Genomic DNA, 16638 nt, shown 5'->3' with positions numbered 1-16638 from the left:
GACCCTCGGGTGCCGTGAATGTCAATCAAGTGACGAAAGTGACGTCATAGTGAAGATTTATGATCGCTCATTTTTAGGACTATTTTTTTAATGACTGGCTGGCGATCGACTGACACACCCTCCGTGATCAACCGGTAGCTCGCGATCGACGTAATGGGCACTCCTGTACTAGAGCATACTTGCCAACCTTGAGACCTACGAATTCGGGAGATGTGTTGTGTTTATGTTGTGTTACGGTGCGGATGTTCTCCCAAAATGTGTTTGTCATTCTTGTTTGGTGTGGGTTCACAGTGTGGCGCATATGTGTAACAGTGTTAAAGTTTTTTATACGACCACCCTCAGTGTGACCTGTATGGCTGCTGACCAAGTACGCCTTGCATTCACTTGTGTGTGTGTGTGAAAAGCCATAGATATTATATGATTGGGCCGGCACGCAAAGGCAGTGCCTTTAAGGTTTATTGGCGCTCCGTACTTCTCCCTACGTCCGTGTACCACTCCGTACAGCGGCGTTTTAAAAAAGTCATACATTTTACTTTTTGAAACCGATACCGATAATTTCCGATATTACATTTTAAAGCATTTATCGGCCGATAATATCGGCAGTCCGATATTATCGGACATCTCTACTGAAAAGCATAGAATATACAGTGGTGCCTGGGTTTCTGTATGCCCAGCTTTTTGTATGATTCCATTAGGGTTGTACGGTATAACGGTATTAGTATAGTACCGCGATACTACTGAATCATATTTGGTACTATACTGCCTCCAAAAAGCAGCAGAGGAGAGGAGCATGTTCGGCAGCGCACAATCACGGAGTACTTACAATCAGACACAGTGTGTAGACAGGAAAGGGAGAACGGACGCATTTTTGCATGGCTAGCTAGCTGGCGGCTAAAGTCCATCCGTAGTCTGCAGTGTTTTAGCTACTTCTAAATCACTAATCCTCGTCTCCATGGCGACAAAGTGAGTTTCTTACAAGTATCATCCCTGCAGGACGAGGAATATCTAAACATGCGTCACTACACACCGTAGCTCACCGGCGTCACAATGTAAATAAACGCCATTGGTGGATCTACACCTAACATCCACTGTAATGATACCAAGTACAGGAGCGTATCTAGTCGATACTACTACGATTACATCGATATTTTTAACACCACAAAATCTTATTTCGTTTTTTTTTTTTAATTTATATTATGTTTATAAACTCAATGTCCCTGGACACATTTATTCTGTGTCCAGAATTTTATTAGAGTTTTAATATAATTCTCTTTACAATGAGATAATAGATTGTAGAAATATATTCCAATCGGAAAAAAAAATATAAAGACAGAACAATAAGATCATACGGACAGCCGTAATTGTTTACATTTTGCTTTATATTTATTATTTTTTTACCTATTTTTTGTCTGGTTTTGTATTTTTTTGTATCATCCCGTGAGGTGTATATTATTTTTTGTTCGGTTTGTACTTCATGAAGTTTTTGCAATTGTTTTTTTGTGTGTGTTTTTTGTTTCTTTTCATTATATTTGGATGCATGTGTTTGGTTTGTATGCTTGTGAATCTGGGCTATCCATTAACTACTTATTAATATTGAAGGGGGCAGGAAATATAAGATTTTCTTCATCCTGTTCCTTCTCAAGCATAGGTGTGTAAATATCTGTTTTGTTGTTAGAGTTTAATTGTCTATTGATAAAAAATGCACATCAATGAAGGAGATAAATAAAAATGAATAAAAAAAACATGAGGACTTTGAATATGACCAATGTATGATCCTGTAACGACTTGGTATCGGATTGATACCTAAATTTGTGGTATCATCCAAAACTAATGTAAAGCATCCAAACAACAGAAGAATAAGTGATTATTACATTTTACCAGAAGTGTAGATAGAACATGTTGCAAGAGAAAGTAAGCAGATATTAACAGTAAATGAACAAGTAGATGAATAATTCATTTTCTACCACTTGTCCCTCATAATTTTGACAAAATAATAGAATGGAAAATGACACAATATGTTACTGCATACGTCAGCAGATAAATTAGGAGCCTTTGTGTGTTTACTTACTAATAAAAGACAAGTTGTCTTGTACGTTAACTATTTTATTTAAGGACAAACTTGCAATAAGAAACACATGTTTAATGTACCCTAAGATTTTTTGCTAAAATAAAGCCAATAATGCCATTTTTTGTAGTCCCCTTTATTTAGAAAAGTAGCAAAAAGTAGCAAAATACATATTTTGGTACCAGTATCGGGACAACACTAGATTCCATGAAAAACAACATATTGTGTTTAAAATCACAGTAAGTACCTTATTTTCTGGACTATAAAGTGCACCGGTGTATAAGCCGCACCCATTAAATTTGAGAAGAAAACATTGCTTCCACATATTAGCTGCACTGGACTATAAGCGGCAGATGTATGCGTTGTGAAATCAGTTAAATTATTTACTCAGCATGATTCTGTAAATGTCTATTTATATACCTTCATTGTTTCTAAACAGTGTCTGAAACAGGGCAGTAAAATGGCTGTTCAAACAAGACGGAAGTCTTTACGAACCCACTAGCTGTGGAAACTAGCTCTCCGATCCGCTAAACAGGCTCAATAAGTCCACAGTGACGTTTTGGTGAATTCACCAAACTGAAACAATACAAAAAGAATGGCATTGTAAGCTAATAATACTAACACAGACACTCGTAAACGTGTTAGCATATTAGTTTACATTATGATAGCACGAACAAATATGCTTGAAATACTCCCGCAGACATCACACATGGGGACGGTTTAGTAAGTAAGAATAGTTTTAGTGATATTGTAAAACTGACAAACGTTGCATGGAGTGATGAATGAAGAAACCATACGAGTAGAAACGTTATGGATGACTAGAAGACTGAACGACATTTGTGCTTACGGCTGAAAGCTCTAAACAGAAGGATTTACTTTCTGCATTCACACCACAGCACCTGCAGTGAGTGAACTCGTCCAAAAGATGGCGCCATAGCACAAACAATTAGACACCATTTCAGTGTCCTTGCATGTGTTTTTTGAACACTATTTGCACAAATTAGCCACACCGTTTTATAAGTCACTAGGTCCAAAGCGTAGAGAACAAATTTACAGTAGTAGGGATGCAACCATTCATTAACAATGTCAATGTAGACGTTGCCCTCTAGTGGGTCCTCCTGACCACCACACTCTGGCACGAGAGTCCGGTATTCAGGTTGGATCAAGTCTTTTATTTTCATCCACCAGTATGATTTGCTTTTTCGGCAGTATATAGATAGGACTTTTCAGTCCGGCGTGTCTCTGCTTTGCCCTCTAGTGTCTCTCTCTCTCTCGCTCCAATTCCAACCACGTGTCTCGGTCCGGCTGCTGCTAATAAGGGCGACAGGTGATTAGATAATCATCCCCAGCTGGGCAATCTACTCACCTGCCGCTGGCTTCGAGGCCGGTCCTTACACACCCTGCTCCGCCGCAGGCCCGCAGACCACGCCCCCCTCCACAGTCAACAAAAATAATAAATAATTATTGTCTCCGACAATTATAGTCGGTAGAGGTGGGACTCTTTGGGCACGATTCGATTCAATTCCGATTCTTGGAGCGGCGATTCAATTTAGAAATCAATTTTTGGTTCAACACGATTCTCGTAATATATTATATAGTATATACATTTTAATCAAACCTTTTTACCTTAATTTTAAGCGTTAAATGTGATTTCAGAATTGTGTTTTCCATGGTTTCGTTGACATTTCCTTTCCTTTCTGCTTTCATAGCTGAGGAGAGTGATATCAGAGAAAGGTTATATTTGAAATAAAAATGTGAACATTTCATATGTTTTTCCCTTGATCCTTACTTGGGATAGGTCATAAAAAAAAATCAGTTATTTTATTATTGACCGATTAAAGTTACTTGCTGTTCATCGTGATACAGTTTTCAGACATTTCCCGGAAAATGTCCTTGCCCTGCAATGTATGATTTTTCAGAGAAACAGGCTTTTTTCTGTTGTTTGAGTGTTGTCCCAAAGTTTCATGCACAAAACAAAATAAGAAAAACTAAAATGAACAGAAGTATTAAAAAATGTGTGGGTTCTGTTTTTTTGTTGTTTTTTTGGGGGGCGGGGTGTTTACCCTTGAATATTGTTAGTGTTTTTTTTTCAAACCCATCAACATATACCGTAATTTCCGGACTATAAGCCGCACCTGACTATAAGCCGCACCAGCTAAATTTAGGGGAAAATACAGATTGCTCCATATATAAGCCGCACCCGACTATAAGCCGCAGGGTTTTGATGTGTAATTACCGTAGTATATAGGGGTTCCTGCTACCACGGAGGGAATTGTCGGGACAGAGATGACTGTTTGGGAACGCAAAGCGCCCCATTTATTAACAATAAATCTTTCAATCATTCAATCAAACTTTCACATCTTTGACATGGCGAACAGCATTCGTGCAGAGTACAAATAATACAACGGTGCAAAGTAATACAAAGTGCTCGCCTGTACGTTATCAAAATAACCAGCCTACCGGTATATGAAAAGTCAGTCTTTAATCATTGCGTCATCGTCTTCCTCCTGCGTACTAAAACCACCAAAATCCTCTTCGTCTGTGTCGGAGAAGAACAGGCCGTAAATAAGCCGCACCGTTGTATAAGCCGCAGGGACCAGAACGAGGGGAAAAAGTAGCGGCTTATAGTCCGGAAATTACGGTAATTTAAATGATAAATAAATGATAAATGGGCTGTACTTGTATAGCGCTTTTCTACCTTCAAGGTACTCAAAGCGCTTTGACAGTATTTCCACATTTACCCATTCACACACACATTCACACACTGATGGCGGGAGCTGCCATGCAAGGCGCTAACCAGCAGCCATCAGAGGCAAAGGGTGAAGTGTCTTGCCCAAGGACACAACGGACGTGACTAGGAAGGTAGAAGGTGGGAATTGAACCCCAGTAACCAGCAACACTCCGATTGCTGGCACAGCCACTCTACCAACTTCGCCACGCCGTCCCATGCCGTCTAATGCATAAGTGTCAAACTCAAGGCTCGGGGGCCAGATCTGGCCCGCGACATCATTTTATCTGGCCTGCAAACACCTGGAAATGATATGTGTCAATAAAGTACTTCATATTGTCTCACTAAATGTAATAGGTTTTTTTTTCCATTTTGAAAGAAAAATATATGTACTGCCTTTTAAACTGTAATAGATAGGGTCCTTTTTAAAAATAATAATAAAATAAAATAAGATAAATAAATTGAAAACATTTTCTTGAATAAAAAAGAAAGTAAAACAATATAAAACAGTTACATAGAAACTAGTAATTAATGAAAATGAGTAAAATTAACTGTTAAAGGTTAGTACTATTAGTGGACCAGCAGCACACACAATCATGTGTGCTTACGGACTGTATCCCTTGCAGACTGTATTGATATATATTGATATATAATGTAGGAAGCAGAATATTAATAACAGAAAGAAACAACCCTTTTGTGTGAATGAGTGTAAATGGGGGAGGGAGGTTTTTTGGGTTGGTGCACTAATTGTAAGTGTATCTTGTGTTTTTTTATGTTGATTTAAGGAAAAATAAAAAATAAACTGTAATAGTATCCATTATTGCAACAAATATTTCTGTATATTATCAGATTTTCCAAACATTTTTTGTCTAGATAAAAATACATTTATAAATTTATCAAGCAGATCCTTAAATATATGCTTGACTTATAGTTTTACAGCAAACTACCCAACAAGTTAATAAAAATGACAATACATTTTAGGGTGTTCTTTACAGCATATTACTGTAAATTGAAAAATAAAATAGCATTTTTTTCTTGCGTTAAAATTCTGTTGTCTGAGCTGCCATATTTTTACTGTAAAATCTTGTCTTTAATAGTGTATTACTGTAAACGGAAAACCAATGCATATGTTTTTACGGTAGAAAAACTGGCAGCTAAGTTGCTAGAATAAAAAAGGAAATTGTACTGTTTTTACATTCACAATATAATGTTGTAAAAACCAATGTAAATTTAATAGTAAAATTCTGGCAACTAAGCTGCCAGCTTTTTCCGTACAAAACAAAACGGTGATACTGTTTTTGTATTTACCGTATTTTTCGGACTATAAGTCACAGTTTTTTTCATAGTTTGGCCGGGGGTGCGACTTATGCTCAGGAGCGACTTATGTGTGAAATTATTAACACATTAGCGTAAAATATCAAATAATATTATTTAGCTCATTCACGTAAGAGACTAGACATATAAGATTTCATGGGATTTAGCGATTAGGAGTGACAGATTGTTTGGTAAACGTATAGCATGTTCTATATGTTATAGTTATTTGAATGACTCTTACCATAATATGTTACGTTAACATACCAGGCACGTTCTCAGTTGGTTATTTATGCCTCATATAACGTACACTTATTCAGCCTGTTGTTCACTATTCTTTATTTATTTTAAATTGCCTTTCAAATGTATATTCTTGGTGTTGGGTTTTATCAAACATTTTGACAGAACAAACATATGTACTGCTTGAAATTGCATGCCTTTTAAACTGTAATAGTATCCATTATTGCAACAAATATTACTGTATATTATCATACTTTCCAAACATTTTTTGGTCTAAATTATTGTTTTAATTCCTAAATATCTGCTTGACTTATGATTTTACAGCAAACTACCCATCAAATTAATAAAAATGACAATACATTTTACGTTGCATATTACTGTAAATTTAAAAAAAAAATGCAATTTTTTTTGCGTTAAAATTCTGTTGACTGAGCTGCCATATTTTTACTGGAAAATCTTGTTTTTAACGGTGTTTTATTGTGAATGGAAAAACGATACATTTGTTTTTACGGTAGAAAAACTGGCGGCTAAATTGCCAGAGTAAAAAAGTAACTTGTACTGTTTTTCCATTCACAATATAATGATGTAAAAAGTAGAGATGTCCGATAATATCGGACTGCCGATATTATCGGCCGATAAATGCTTTAAAATGTAATATCAGAAATTATCGGTATCTGTTTCAAAATTATCGGTATCGATTTTTTAAAAAGTAAAATGTATGACTTTTTAAAACGCCGCTGAGTACACGGACGTAGGGAGAAGTACAGAGCGCCAATAAACCTTAAAGGCACTGCCTTTGCGTGCCGGCCCAGTCACATAATATCTACGGCTTTTCACACACACAAGTGAATGCAAGGCATACTTGGTCAACAGCCATACAGGTCACACTGAGGGTTGCCGTATAAACAACTTTAACACTGTTACAAATATGCGCCACACTGTGAACCCACACCAAACAAGAATGACAAACACATTTCGGGAGAACATCCGCACCGTAACACAACATAAACACAACAGAACAAATACCCGGAACCCCTTGCAGCACTAACTCTTCCGGGACGCTACAATATACACCCCCCGCTACCCCCTACACCCGCCCACCTCAACCTCCTCATGCTCTCTCAGGGAGAGCCTGTCCCAAATTCCAAGCTGCTGTTTTGAGGCATGTTAAAAAAAATAATGCACTTTGTGACTTCAATAATAAATATGGCAGTGCCATGTTGGCATTTTTTTCCCCATAACTTGAGTTGATTTATTTTGGAAAACCTTGTTACATTGTTTAATGCATCCAGCGGGGCATCACAACAAAATTAGGCATAATAATGTTGATATCGGTATCGGTAATTAAGAGTTGGACAATATCGGAATATCGGATATCGGCAAAAAAGCCATTATCGGACATCTGTAGTAAAAACCAATGTAAATTTAATAGTAAAATTCTGGCAACTAAGCTGCCAGCTTTTTCCGTAAAAAACAAAAACAAAACGGTGATACTGTTTTTGTATTTACCGTAAAATGTAAGAAATTAAAAAAAACACTATTTTACATTTTGTAAATGTAAAGTTTTTACTGTAAAATCGACAATTTATATAATTAATAATGATATCCAGAGGCAAATTCATACATTATTCGCTCTTACAGGCGGCCCTCTGATGGCAGCCGACGTGGCCTTCAATGAAAACCAGTTTGACATCTCTGATCTAATGAATTTGAACGCTCCATTAGGGACACTATCGACTTGGAGAACCCACAGGAGGAGTTCAAGGCCAAACGCTTACTGGAAGGTCTGATTCAGGAGCTGCAGAACAAAGCGGAGCACCAGGTGGGAGAGGACGGCTTCCTGCTCAAAATCAAACTGGGACACTACGCCAGCCAGCTCAAGGTGAGTACCGCCTAGTAGAGCTGCACCAATAATCCACTTTTTTTCTTTTTTTTTTTTCTATTAGTTTATTTCGAACATGAACACATTTACATCATAATACATCACACAATTTCATATCATTTCATTTACATCATGCCCGAAAAGGAGTAGGAAGAAGCAAAGCTTATTTAATCCTACCCCTTTCCCACTTCAAAGCGTTTACAATTATATAAAATAATTTACTGACCTTTTTATATAATAAAATAACATCTATGAATTAGTATATACAACAGTTTGTAATATGTAATGAATTAATTCAGTCATTATTAACATACTGAGATGAAGAATATTTTCAATAAGGTTGGAAGTTTTTCTCATAATTCTTCTTCTTTGTACTTTGTAAGCACTATTAATTTAAACAACCTCTTAAACTGGATCATGTCAGTACAATTTTTAACTTCTTTACTTAATCCATTCCATAATTTAATTCCACATACTGTTATGCTAAAAGTTTTAAGTGTTGTACGTGCATATAAATGTTTTAAATTATTTTTTCCTCTAAGGTTATTTTTCTCCTCTTTAGTTGAGAAGAAATGTTGTACATTCTTTGGTAGCAGGTTATAGTTTGCTTTGTACATCATTTTAGCTGTTTGCAATTTTACCAAATCACCAAACTTTAATATTTTTGACTTGATAAATAAAGGGTTTGTATGTTCTCTATATCCAACATTATGTATTATTCTAACTGATCTTTTTTGTAACATGGTTAACGAATGTAGCGCACATTTGTAGTTATTTCCCCATATTTCTGCACAATAAGTCAGATATGGTAACACTAGTGAGCAGTAGAGAATATGAAGTGATTTTTGGCCCAGGACGTGTTTTGTTTTATTCATTATTGAAATGTTTTTTGCTACCTTATGTTGTATGTTTTGTATATGAGATTTCCAGTTCATTTTATCATCTATTAATACTCCCAAAAATCTGGTTTCTTTTACCCTTTCGATGTCTACTCCGTCTATTTGTATTTGCGTATGATGCTCTTTCCTACTATTACCAAATAGCATTATTTTAGTTTTACTGAGATTCAAAGATAGTCTGTTTTTGTCAAACCATCTTTTTAATTTTTTCATTTCTTCTGTTATTATTTGTATTATCTTCTGTGTGTTCTCTCCTGAACAGAAAGCAGTTGTATCATCTGCAAATAAAACTAACTTTAAGTCCATGGTAACTTTACAAATGTCGTTTATATAAAGATTAAACAATTTTGGTCCCAGTATTGATCCCTGGGGCACACCACAGGATATATCTAGCCGTGTTGACATATTTTCACCCATCTGCACATATTGCTTCCTGTTGGTTAAATAGCTTCTTACCCAGTTCAATACCAAACCTCTGATGCCATATCGTTCTAATTTTGGTATTAAAATATCATGATTACCGTAATTTCCGGACTATAAGCCGCACCTGACTATAAGCCGCACCAGCTAAATTTAGGGGAACATACAGATTGCTCCATATATAAGCCGCACCCGACTATAAGCCGCAGGGTTTTGATGTGTAATTACCGTAGTATATAGGGGTTCCTGCTACCACGGAGGGGATTGTCGGGACAGAGATGACTGTTTGGGAACGCAAAGCGTCCCATTTATTAACAATAAATCTTTCAATCATTCAATCAAACTTTCACATCTTTGACATGGCGAACAGCATTCGTGCAGAGTACAAATAATACAACGGTGCAAAGTAATACAAAGTGCTCACCTGTACGTTATCAAAATAACCAGCCTACCGGTATATGAAAAGTCAGTCTTTAATCATTGTGTCATCGTCTTCCTCCTGCGTACTAAAACCACCGAAATCCTCTTCGTCGGTGTCGGAGAAGAACAGGCCGTAAATAAGCCGCACCCTTGTATAAGCCGCAGGGACCAGAACGAGGGGAAAAAGTAGCGGCTTATAGTCCGGAAATTACGGTAATTGTATCAAATGCTTTTGTTAAGTCCATGAATACTGCTGCCGCACATTCTTTACCATCTATTGCATTGGTAATTTCCTCTGTTATTTTAATTAATGCTATTGATGTTGAGATATTTGCTCGAAATCCATATTGGTTCTCCACGAGCGTCCCACTTTTGTTAATAAATAAATCTAATCGACTATTGAAAAATTTTTCCATGATTTTGGAGAATTGTGGAAGTAATGAAACTGGTCTGTAGTTAGTAAACTGGTGTACGTCTCCATTCTTATAGATTGGTACGACTTTTGCAATTTTCATTTTGTCTGGGAATTTTTCAGTTAAAAATGATACATTGGTGATATATGTCATACATTGAGGTTTTAATTAGTGCGATATACTGAGGTTGAGGGTTTTTTTCTGTCATTTAAGTCAGTGGTCCCCAACCACCGGGCCGCGGCCCGGTACCGGTCCGTGGACCGATTGGTACCGGTCCGTGGTCCGCACAAGAACTTTAAAAAAAAAAAAAAAAAAATTTATTTTTTATTTTTTAAAATTAAATCAACATAAAAACCACAATGTATACATTATATATCAATATAAATCAATACAGTCTGCAGGGATACAGTCCGTAAGCACACATGATTGTATTTCTTTATGGAAAAAAAAAAAAAGAAAAAAAAAAAAAAATTTTACAACCCCCCCCCGCCCCCCACGGTCCGTGGGACACATTTTCAAGCGTTGACCGGTCCTCAAGTACAAAAAGGTTGAGGACCACTGATTTAAGTGATAGACATGTTGGCCTATCAGATTTTTCTTTACCTCCTGCCCAATGAAAGGAGAGGCAGCCAGTACGCTAATAACATACACCACTTGCTCCTTGGAAAAGGTTTTGATAGTGACAAGTCCTGGGCCTATAGTCTATAAATCCAATTATCAAACAATAAATACAAATTAAGTCAAAAAACGTTGCCGGCATCGATAAATTGGTATTTCCGTGTGTGTTTCTTTTCTTTGTCTCCCGCTTCGAACAGGCAGAAAGAGGTCTCACTCTGTTTATTTAACAGTAGAATTGACTGAACGCAGTGAGCCCTCTTTTCAGTCATTCACAATCTTTGTCTCGGTGGGCGGGGAACGAGACCGCCAGCCTTACGCACGGAGAGAGCGCCTCGCATCCCACTGGTGAGAAGTTCCGCAAAGTAATAAAAATTAAGAGGGGGGGGTAAAAAAAAAAAAAACAAATGTCCCGTTGTGGTAATGTTTCAACTTCAACTTGGATGGTAATATGAGCTCGTTAACACCAACGAAAATGCCGTGATCACGTAATGGCAATAAACAAAAAGTCAACCCTGACTTAGTTTTTCCACCTGGTTTAAAATGCACTTTAAGATGTTCATAATTATTGAAGTAAAATTTTTGCTTACAGAAATAAAAGTCCATTTTTGAGAAAGTTATTTACCTTCCAATTACAGTACAATTGTCAGAATAATTGTATCTTAAGTTATCACAAAACTTTGTGTTGCCATGAGTTCCCGGCGAGAAGACAAAAGCTGTCTTTGAACCTACCAGGCAAAAGGCTTATAAAACTCCACTGTGTAGGATGGGAAGCAACATGGTGTTCTGTTTCTTTGATGTATTGTAATCAACAGAAAGATATTGTCTGACCCGAGAACTGCAAAGCGAAGAGGAAGCAGGACCTGACTCCCCTCTAGGCGACCTTTTCTTTGAACTGTTTGTTTACGACCCTCCGTCCCTTAGAAACAGCTGTTGCCATGTAATCAGGGAAAGTCCAAATAAAAGAGGAGGCGTACAATCTTTCGCCAGAGCGTGATGGAGACTGTACAAGAGTACAGCCCAGACACGCTCTCCTCAATTGAGCCAAATTTAATTCCGTCTCTGTCATGTCTGTTGATCATGTTTTGGTAGTGTTTTATCATGTTTTTAGAGTCTCTGGGTGATCAAAAGAAAAAGCATTGAAAAAATAATCCTTGTCTGTGACGTCATCAGGGCGAAGCCGGGCTGCCTGCTGCTTGCTTCTGCCCGGCAGGACGCGTCACTCCCGCAAGCTCCTCCCCCTCCGGGCGGAAGCAAGCAGCAGGCAGCCAGGCTTTGCCCTGATGACGTCACAGGCCAGGATTATGTTTTCAATGCTTTTTTTTTTGACCACCCGCCTCCAGCAAAAGACTCTAAAAACATGATAAAACACTACCAAAACATGATCAACAGACATGACTGTCTCTGTTTAATTCCTTGCTTCTTGTCTTGTTTAACAGATGTCATCAGTGTTTGAACCTGACAACAATGGTAAATAATTCTACACTAATGACAAATAAAAGTGGATATCCTTTTTAAATGGTTACATACATTATTATTATGTACAAAACCCAAAACCAGTGAAGTTGGCAGGTTGTTTAATTCGTAAATAAAAACAGAATACAATGATTTGCAAATCCTTTTCAACTTATATTCAATTGAATAGACTGCAAAGACAAGATATTTAATGTTGGAACTGAGAAACTTTTTTCTTTTTTTTTTTTTTGCAAATAATCATTAACTTAGTACTTAATGGCAGCAACACATTGCAAAAAAGTTGTCACAGGGGCATTTTTACCACTGTGTTACATGGCCTTTCCTTTTAACAACACTCAGTAAACGTTTGGGAACTGAGGAGACACATTTTTGAAACTTTTCAAGTGGAATTCTTTTCCATTCTTGCTTGATGTACAGCTTAAGTTGTTCAACAGTCCGGGGTCTCTGTTGTGGTATTTTAGACTTCATAATGCACCACACATTTTCAATGGGAGACAGGTCTGGACTACAGACAGGCCAGTCTAGTACCCACACTCTTCTAACTATGAAGCCACGCTGATGTAACACATGCAGAATGAAAAAGAAGTTGCTTGGATGGCAACATATGTTGCTCCAAAACCTGTATGTACCTTTCAACATTAATAGTGCCTTCACAGATGTGTAAGTTACCCATGTCTTGGGCACTAATACACCCCCATACCATCACAGATGCTGGCTGTTCAACTTTGCGCCTATAACAATCCGGATGGTTCTTTTCCTCTTTGGTCCGGAGAACACGACATCCACAGTTTCCAAAAACAATTTGAAATGTGGACTCGTCAGACCACAGAACACTTTTCCACTTTGCATCAGTCCATCTTAGGTGAGCTCAGGCCCAGCCAAGCCGGCGGTGTTTCTGGGTGTTGTTGATAAATGGCTTTCGCTTTGCATAGTGGAGTTTTTACTCGCACTTACAGATGTAGCGACCAACTGTAGTTACTGACAGTGGTTTTCTGAAGTGTTCCTGAGCCCATGTGGTGATATCCTTTACACACTGATGTCGCTTTTTGATGTGGTACCGCCTGCGGGATCGAAGGTCATGGGCATTCAATGTTTGTTTTTGGCCTTGCTGCTTACGTGCAGTGATTTCTTTAGATTTTCTGAACCTTTTGATCAGGGGTCCCCAAACTTTTTGACTCGGGGGCCGCATTGGGTTAAAAAAAATTGGCCGGGGGCCAGGCTGTGTATATATATATATATATATATATATATATATATATATATATATATATATACATTGTCTTTATAATCCGTTTTGTCATTTCACATCAATTAACATTGATGTTCATCAACATTTAACATTGTCACGTTATCGATGGGAAAATTCATTTTTAGACAATATGATTTGCCTGAGCGACTAGGAGACACCAAGAGTAACAAGCGGTAGAAAATGGATTAGAAAGGAAAGATTAAAAAAAATAATAATAATTTTTTTTTATTTTTTTTTTAACTTGGGACTTCCTGTGGGCCGGATCCGGCCCGCGGGCCGTAGTTTGGGGACCCCTGCTTTTGATGATATTACGGACCGTAGATGGTGAAATCCCTAAATTCCTTGCAATAGCTGGTTGAGAAATGTTGTTCTTAAACTGTTCAACAATTTGCTCACGCATTTGTTCACAAAGTAGTGACCCTCGCCCCGTCTTTGTTTGTGAATGACTGAACATTTCATGGAAGCTGCTTTTATACTCAATCATGGCACCCACCTTTTCCCAATTAGCCTGTGGGATGTTCCAAATAAGTGTTTGATGAGCATTCCTCAACTATTTAATTCTTTTTTGCCACTTGTGCCAGCTTTTTTGAAACATGTTGCAGGCATCAAATTCCAAATGAGCTAATATTTGCAAAAAATTAAGTTTTCCAGTTCGAACGTTAAGTATCTTGTCTTTGCAGTCTATTCAATTGAATATAGGTTGAAAAGTATTTGCAAATCATTGTATTTTTTATTTATTTACCATTTACACAACGTGACAACTTCACTGGTTTTGGGTTTTGTATTATGCGTACATTACCTTATAAGACTTGTCCAGAGTGTACCCCCCGCCTTTTGCCCGAATGCAGCTGGGATAGGCTCCAGCCACCCCACGACCCCGAGATGAACAAGCGTTAGAAAAATGCATGTATGGACATTACATTATAAACATTGTACAGTTTTTATCGATTATCCCTTCACTTTAAGAGCATGATGTAGATGACAACCCTGAGTCTGTCTGCATAAAGCCAAATATTTTTTTAAGTAAATTCTTGCATATTGTTTTAATGCAGTGGTTCTTAACCTTGTTGGAGGTACCGAACCCCACCAGTTTCATATGCGCATTCACCGAACCCTTCTTTAGTGAAAAATAAAATGATGGTTTTTTTTTCAAATTCAAGACAAAGTTATATGTTTTTGGTAACACTTTAGTATGGGGAACATATTCTAAGCAACAAAGACTTAATTTAGAGTTATTTGGTTAGGGTTAGGGTTAGAGGGTTAGGGCCAGGGTTAGAGGGTTAGGGTTATAATAAGGCCATGCCGAATAAGGCATTAATAAGTACTTAATAATGACTAGTTAAGAGCCAATATGTTACTAATTTGCATGTTAATAAGCAACTAATTAATGGTGAATACGTTCCCCATACTAAAGTGTTACCATGTTTTATTACTGGTGCACAAAATGAACCGTGCATGAACATCACCTTGTTCAAAGAACAAAACCAACACAGTGCATAAACTCACAACAAATTACACACCTGCAAATCAGTCTGACTTCTGCTGTTGCCGTATCCGTAATACGCCGATAGGGAGACGTTTTTATTTACACGATGAGTCGGGTGTGTCTTGACCTCCGCCGAACCCCTGAGCCCGACTCACCGAACCCCTAGGGTTCGATCGAACCCAGGTTAAGAACCACTGTTCTAATGTGAGGCAAACTTGAGACAAGAATATATGGATTGACAGTCTAAAATTAACATGTCTTCCTTCACTCGTTATTTTCTCTGTTTTATGCATTTATATGTATAAAATGTAAAAATCGCAATTTTGGAGTAAAAAAGAAAATCGCAATTAGGTTTTTCCCTCAAAATCGTGCGGCCCTAACGCCAAGTTGCCTGCAGAGGAGAGCAAATGAGCGAATCTCCGAGGAGAGGAACAACAACCTCTACCTTGTCGGGTGAAATTTCATATCTGGCAGGTGCATTTTTATCGCGTAAATCTTAACATTTGCCGTTTCCCCTCGGCCCGAAGGCTCAGCTCGCCCCTTTTTCGACACCTCCCTTGCTTAAGGGTTCTCAGAAAATGCTCACAGGAGCAGCAAATGTTTCAGAACAGTTTGTATCCACCGCAAGGAAAAACAAGAGGACAGTCCAAGTGAGAGCCTTGGTCGTTGGCCAGCCCAGCCTTGCTATTTATGATCCCTGCACTCCAAGCTTTTCTTCTGTTTGTCTTCTCCTCTTCTCCCAGAAAGCAGGCAGTGAAACTGGGCAAAGGGGGATTGGCTTTGCTTCAACTGCAGTCCCGAATTCCTGGCACTCTCTTTTTTTGTATTTTGGAGCGCAACGTGGCCAAGCGGGACGTATGCAATAACCTTTTACGCTCATCGTTATTGAAGGAAATCAAACATAGGGCTGGGCGATAAGATGATATCAACATATATCGATAAAAGTTGCGTTCGATAAATTTTAGATTTTTTTTTTTTTTCCTTCTATGGTGGAAGAAACCGTAAGTTGCCAAGCAAGGTTGGTTGCATGAACAAAAGCACTAGCTAATGAGAAATGCAGGAAGTGATCACACAGCAAAAAGTCAGTGTTCAAAAACAAGAAGAAAAAAAATACAAAAATGAGGGGTATTTTACTTGAACTTATGCCTGGTTCACACCAACGGCGCTTGCCGCGCTTTAAAGCGGCGAGCAAAGCGCCGTCATTTTTGTCAATTTTTCCACGAATATCCCGATCTCCGAAGTAATGTTATGCTTTGATACGCTCTGATACGAATTCTTTCCGCCTTTGTTACCGTTCCTCACGATTTGATGCCGCTTTGATACGCTTTAAATCACGCTTTGATACGTTTTATTGAACTTTATTACGCTTTTACGCGATTATTATTTTGTGAATTTGATGAATAAATAGCGTGCGCACACATAATATAATAAAAA

At 37.8% G+C, this 16638-nt stretch overlaps 1 protein-coding gene across 1 annotated transcript in view; it reads left to right on the top strand.

The window, feature by feature from the left end:
• Positions 1 to 16638, top strand: part of LOC133652645 (inactive phospholipase C-like protein 2) — a 357479-nt gene that overhangs the window by 2259 nt on the left and 338582 nt on the right. Inside the window, exon 2 of the mRNA XM_062051612.1 lies at positions 8070 to 8226. Coding sequence (XP_061907596.1) covers positions 8070 to 8226 — 157 coding nt within the window. The remainder of the gene's footprint in view (positions 1 to 8069; positions 8227 to 16638) is intronic.

Source organism: Entelurus aequoreus, linkage group LG06 (genome assembly GCF_033978785.1).
Source record: "Entelurus aequoreus isolate RoL-2023_Sb linkage group LG06, RoL_Eaeq_v1.1, whole genome shotgun sequence".
NCBI classification, from domain to species: Eukaryota; Metazoa; Chordata; class Actinopteri; order Syngnathiformes; family Syngnathidae; genus Entelurus; species Entelurus aequoreus.
This window is presented reverse-complemented; position numbering and strand designations above follow the sequence as displayed.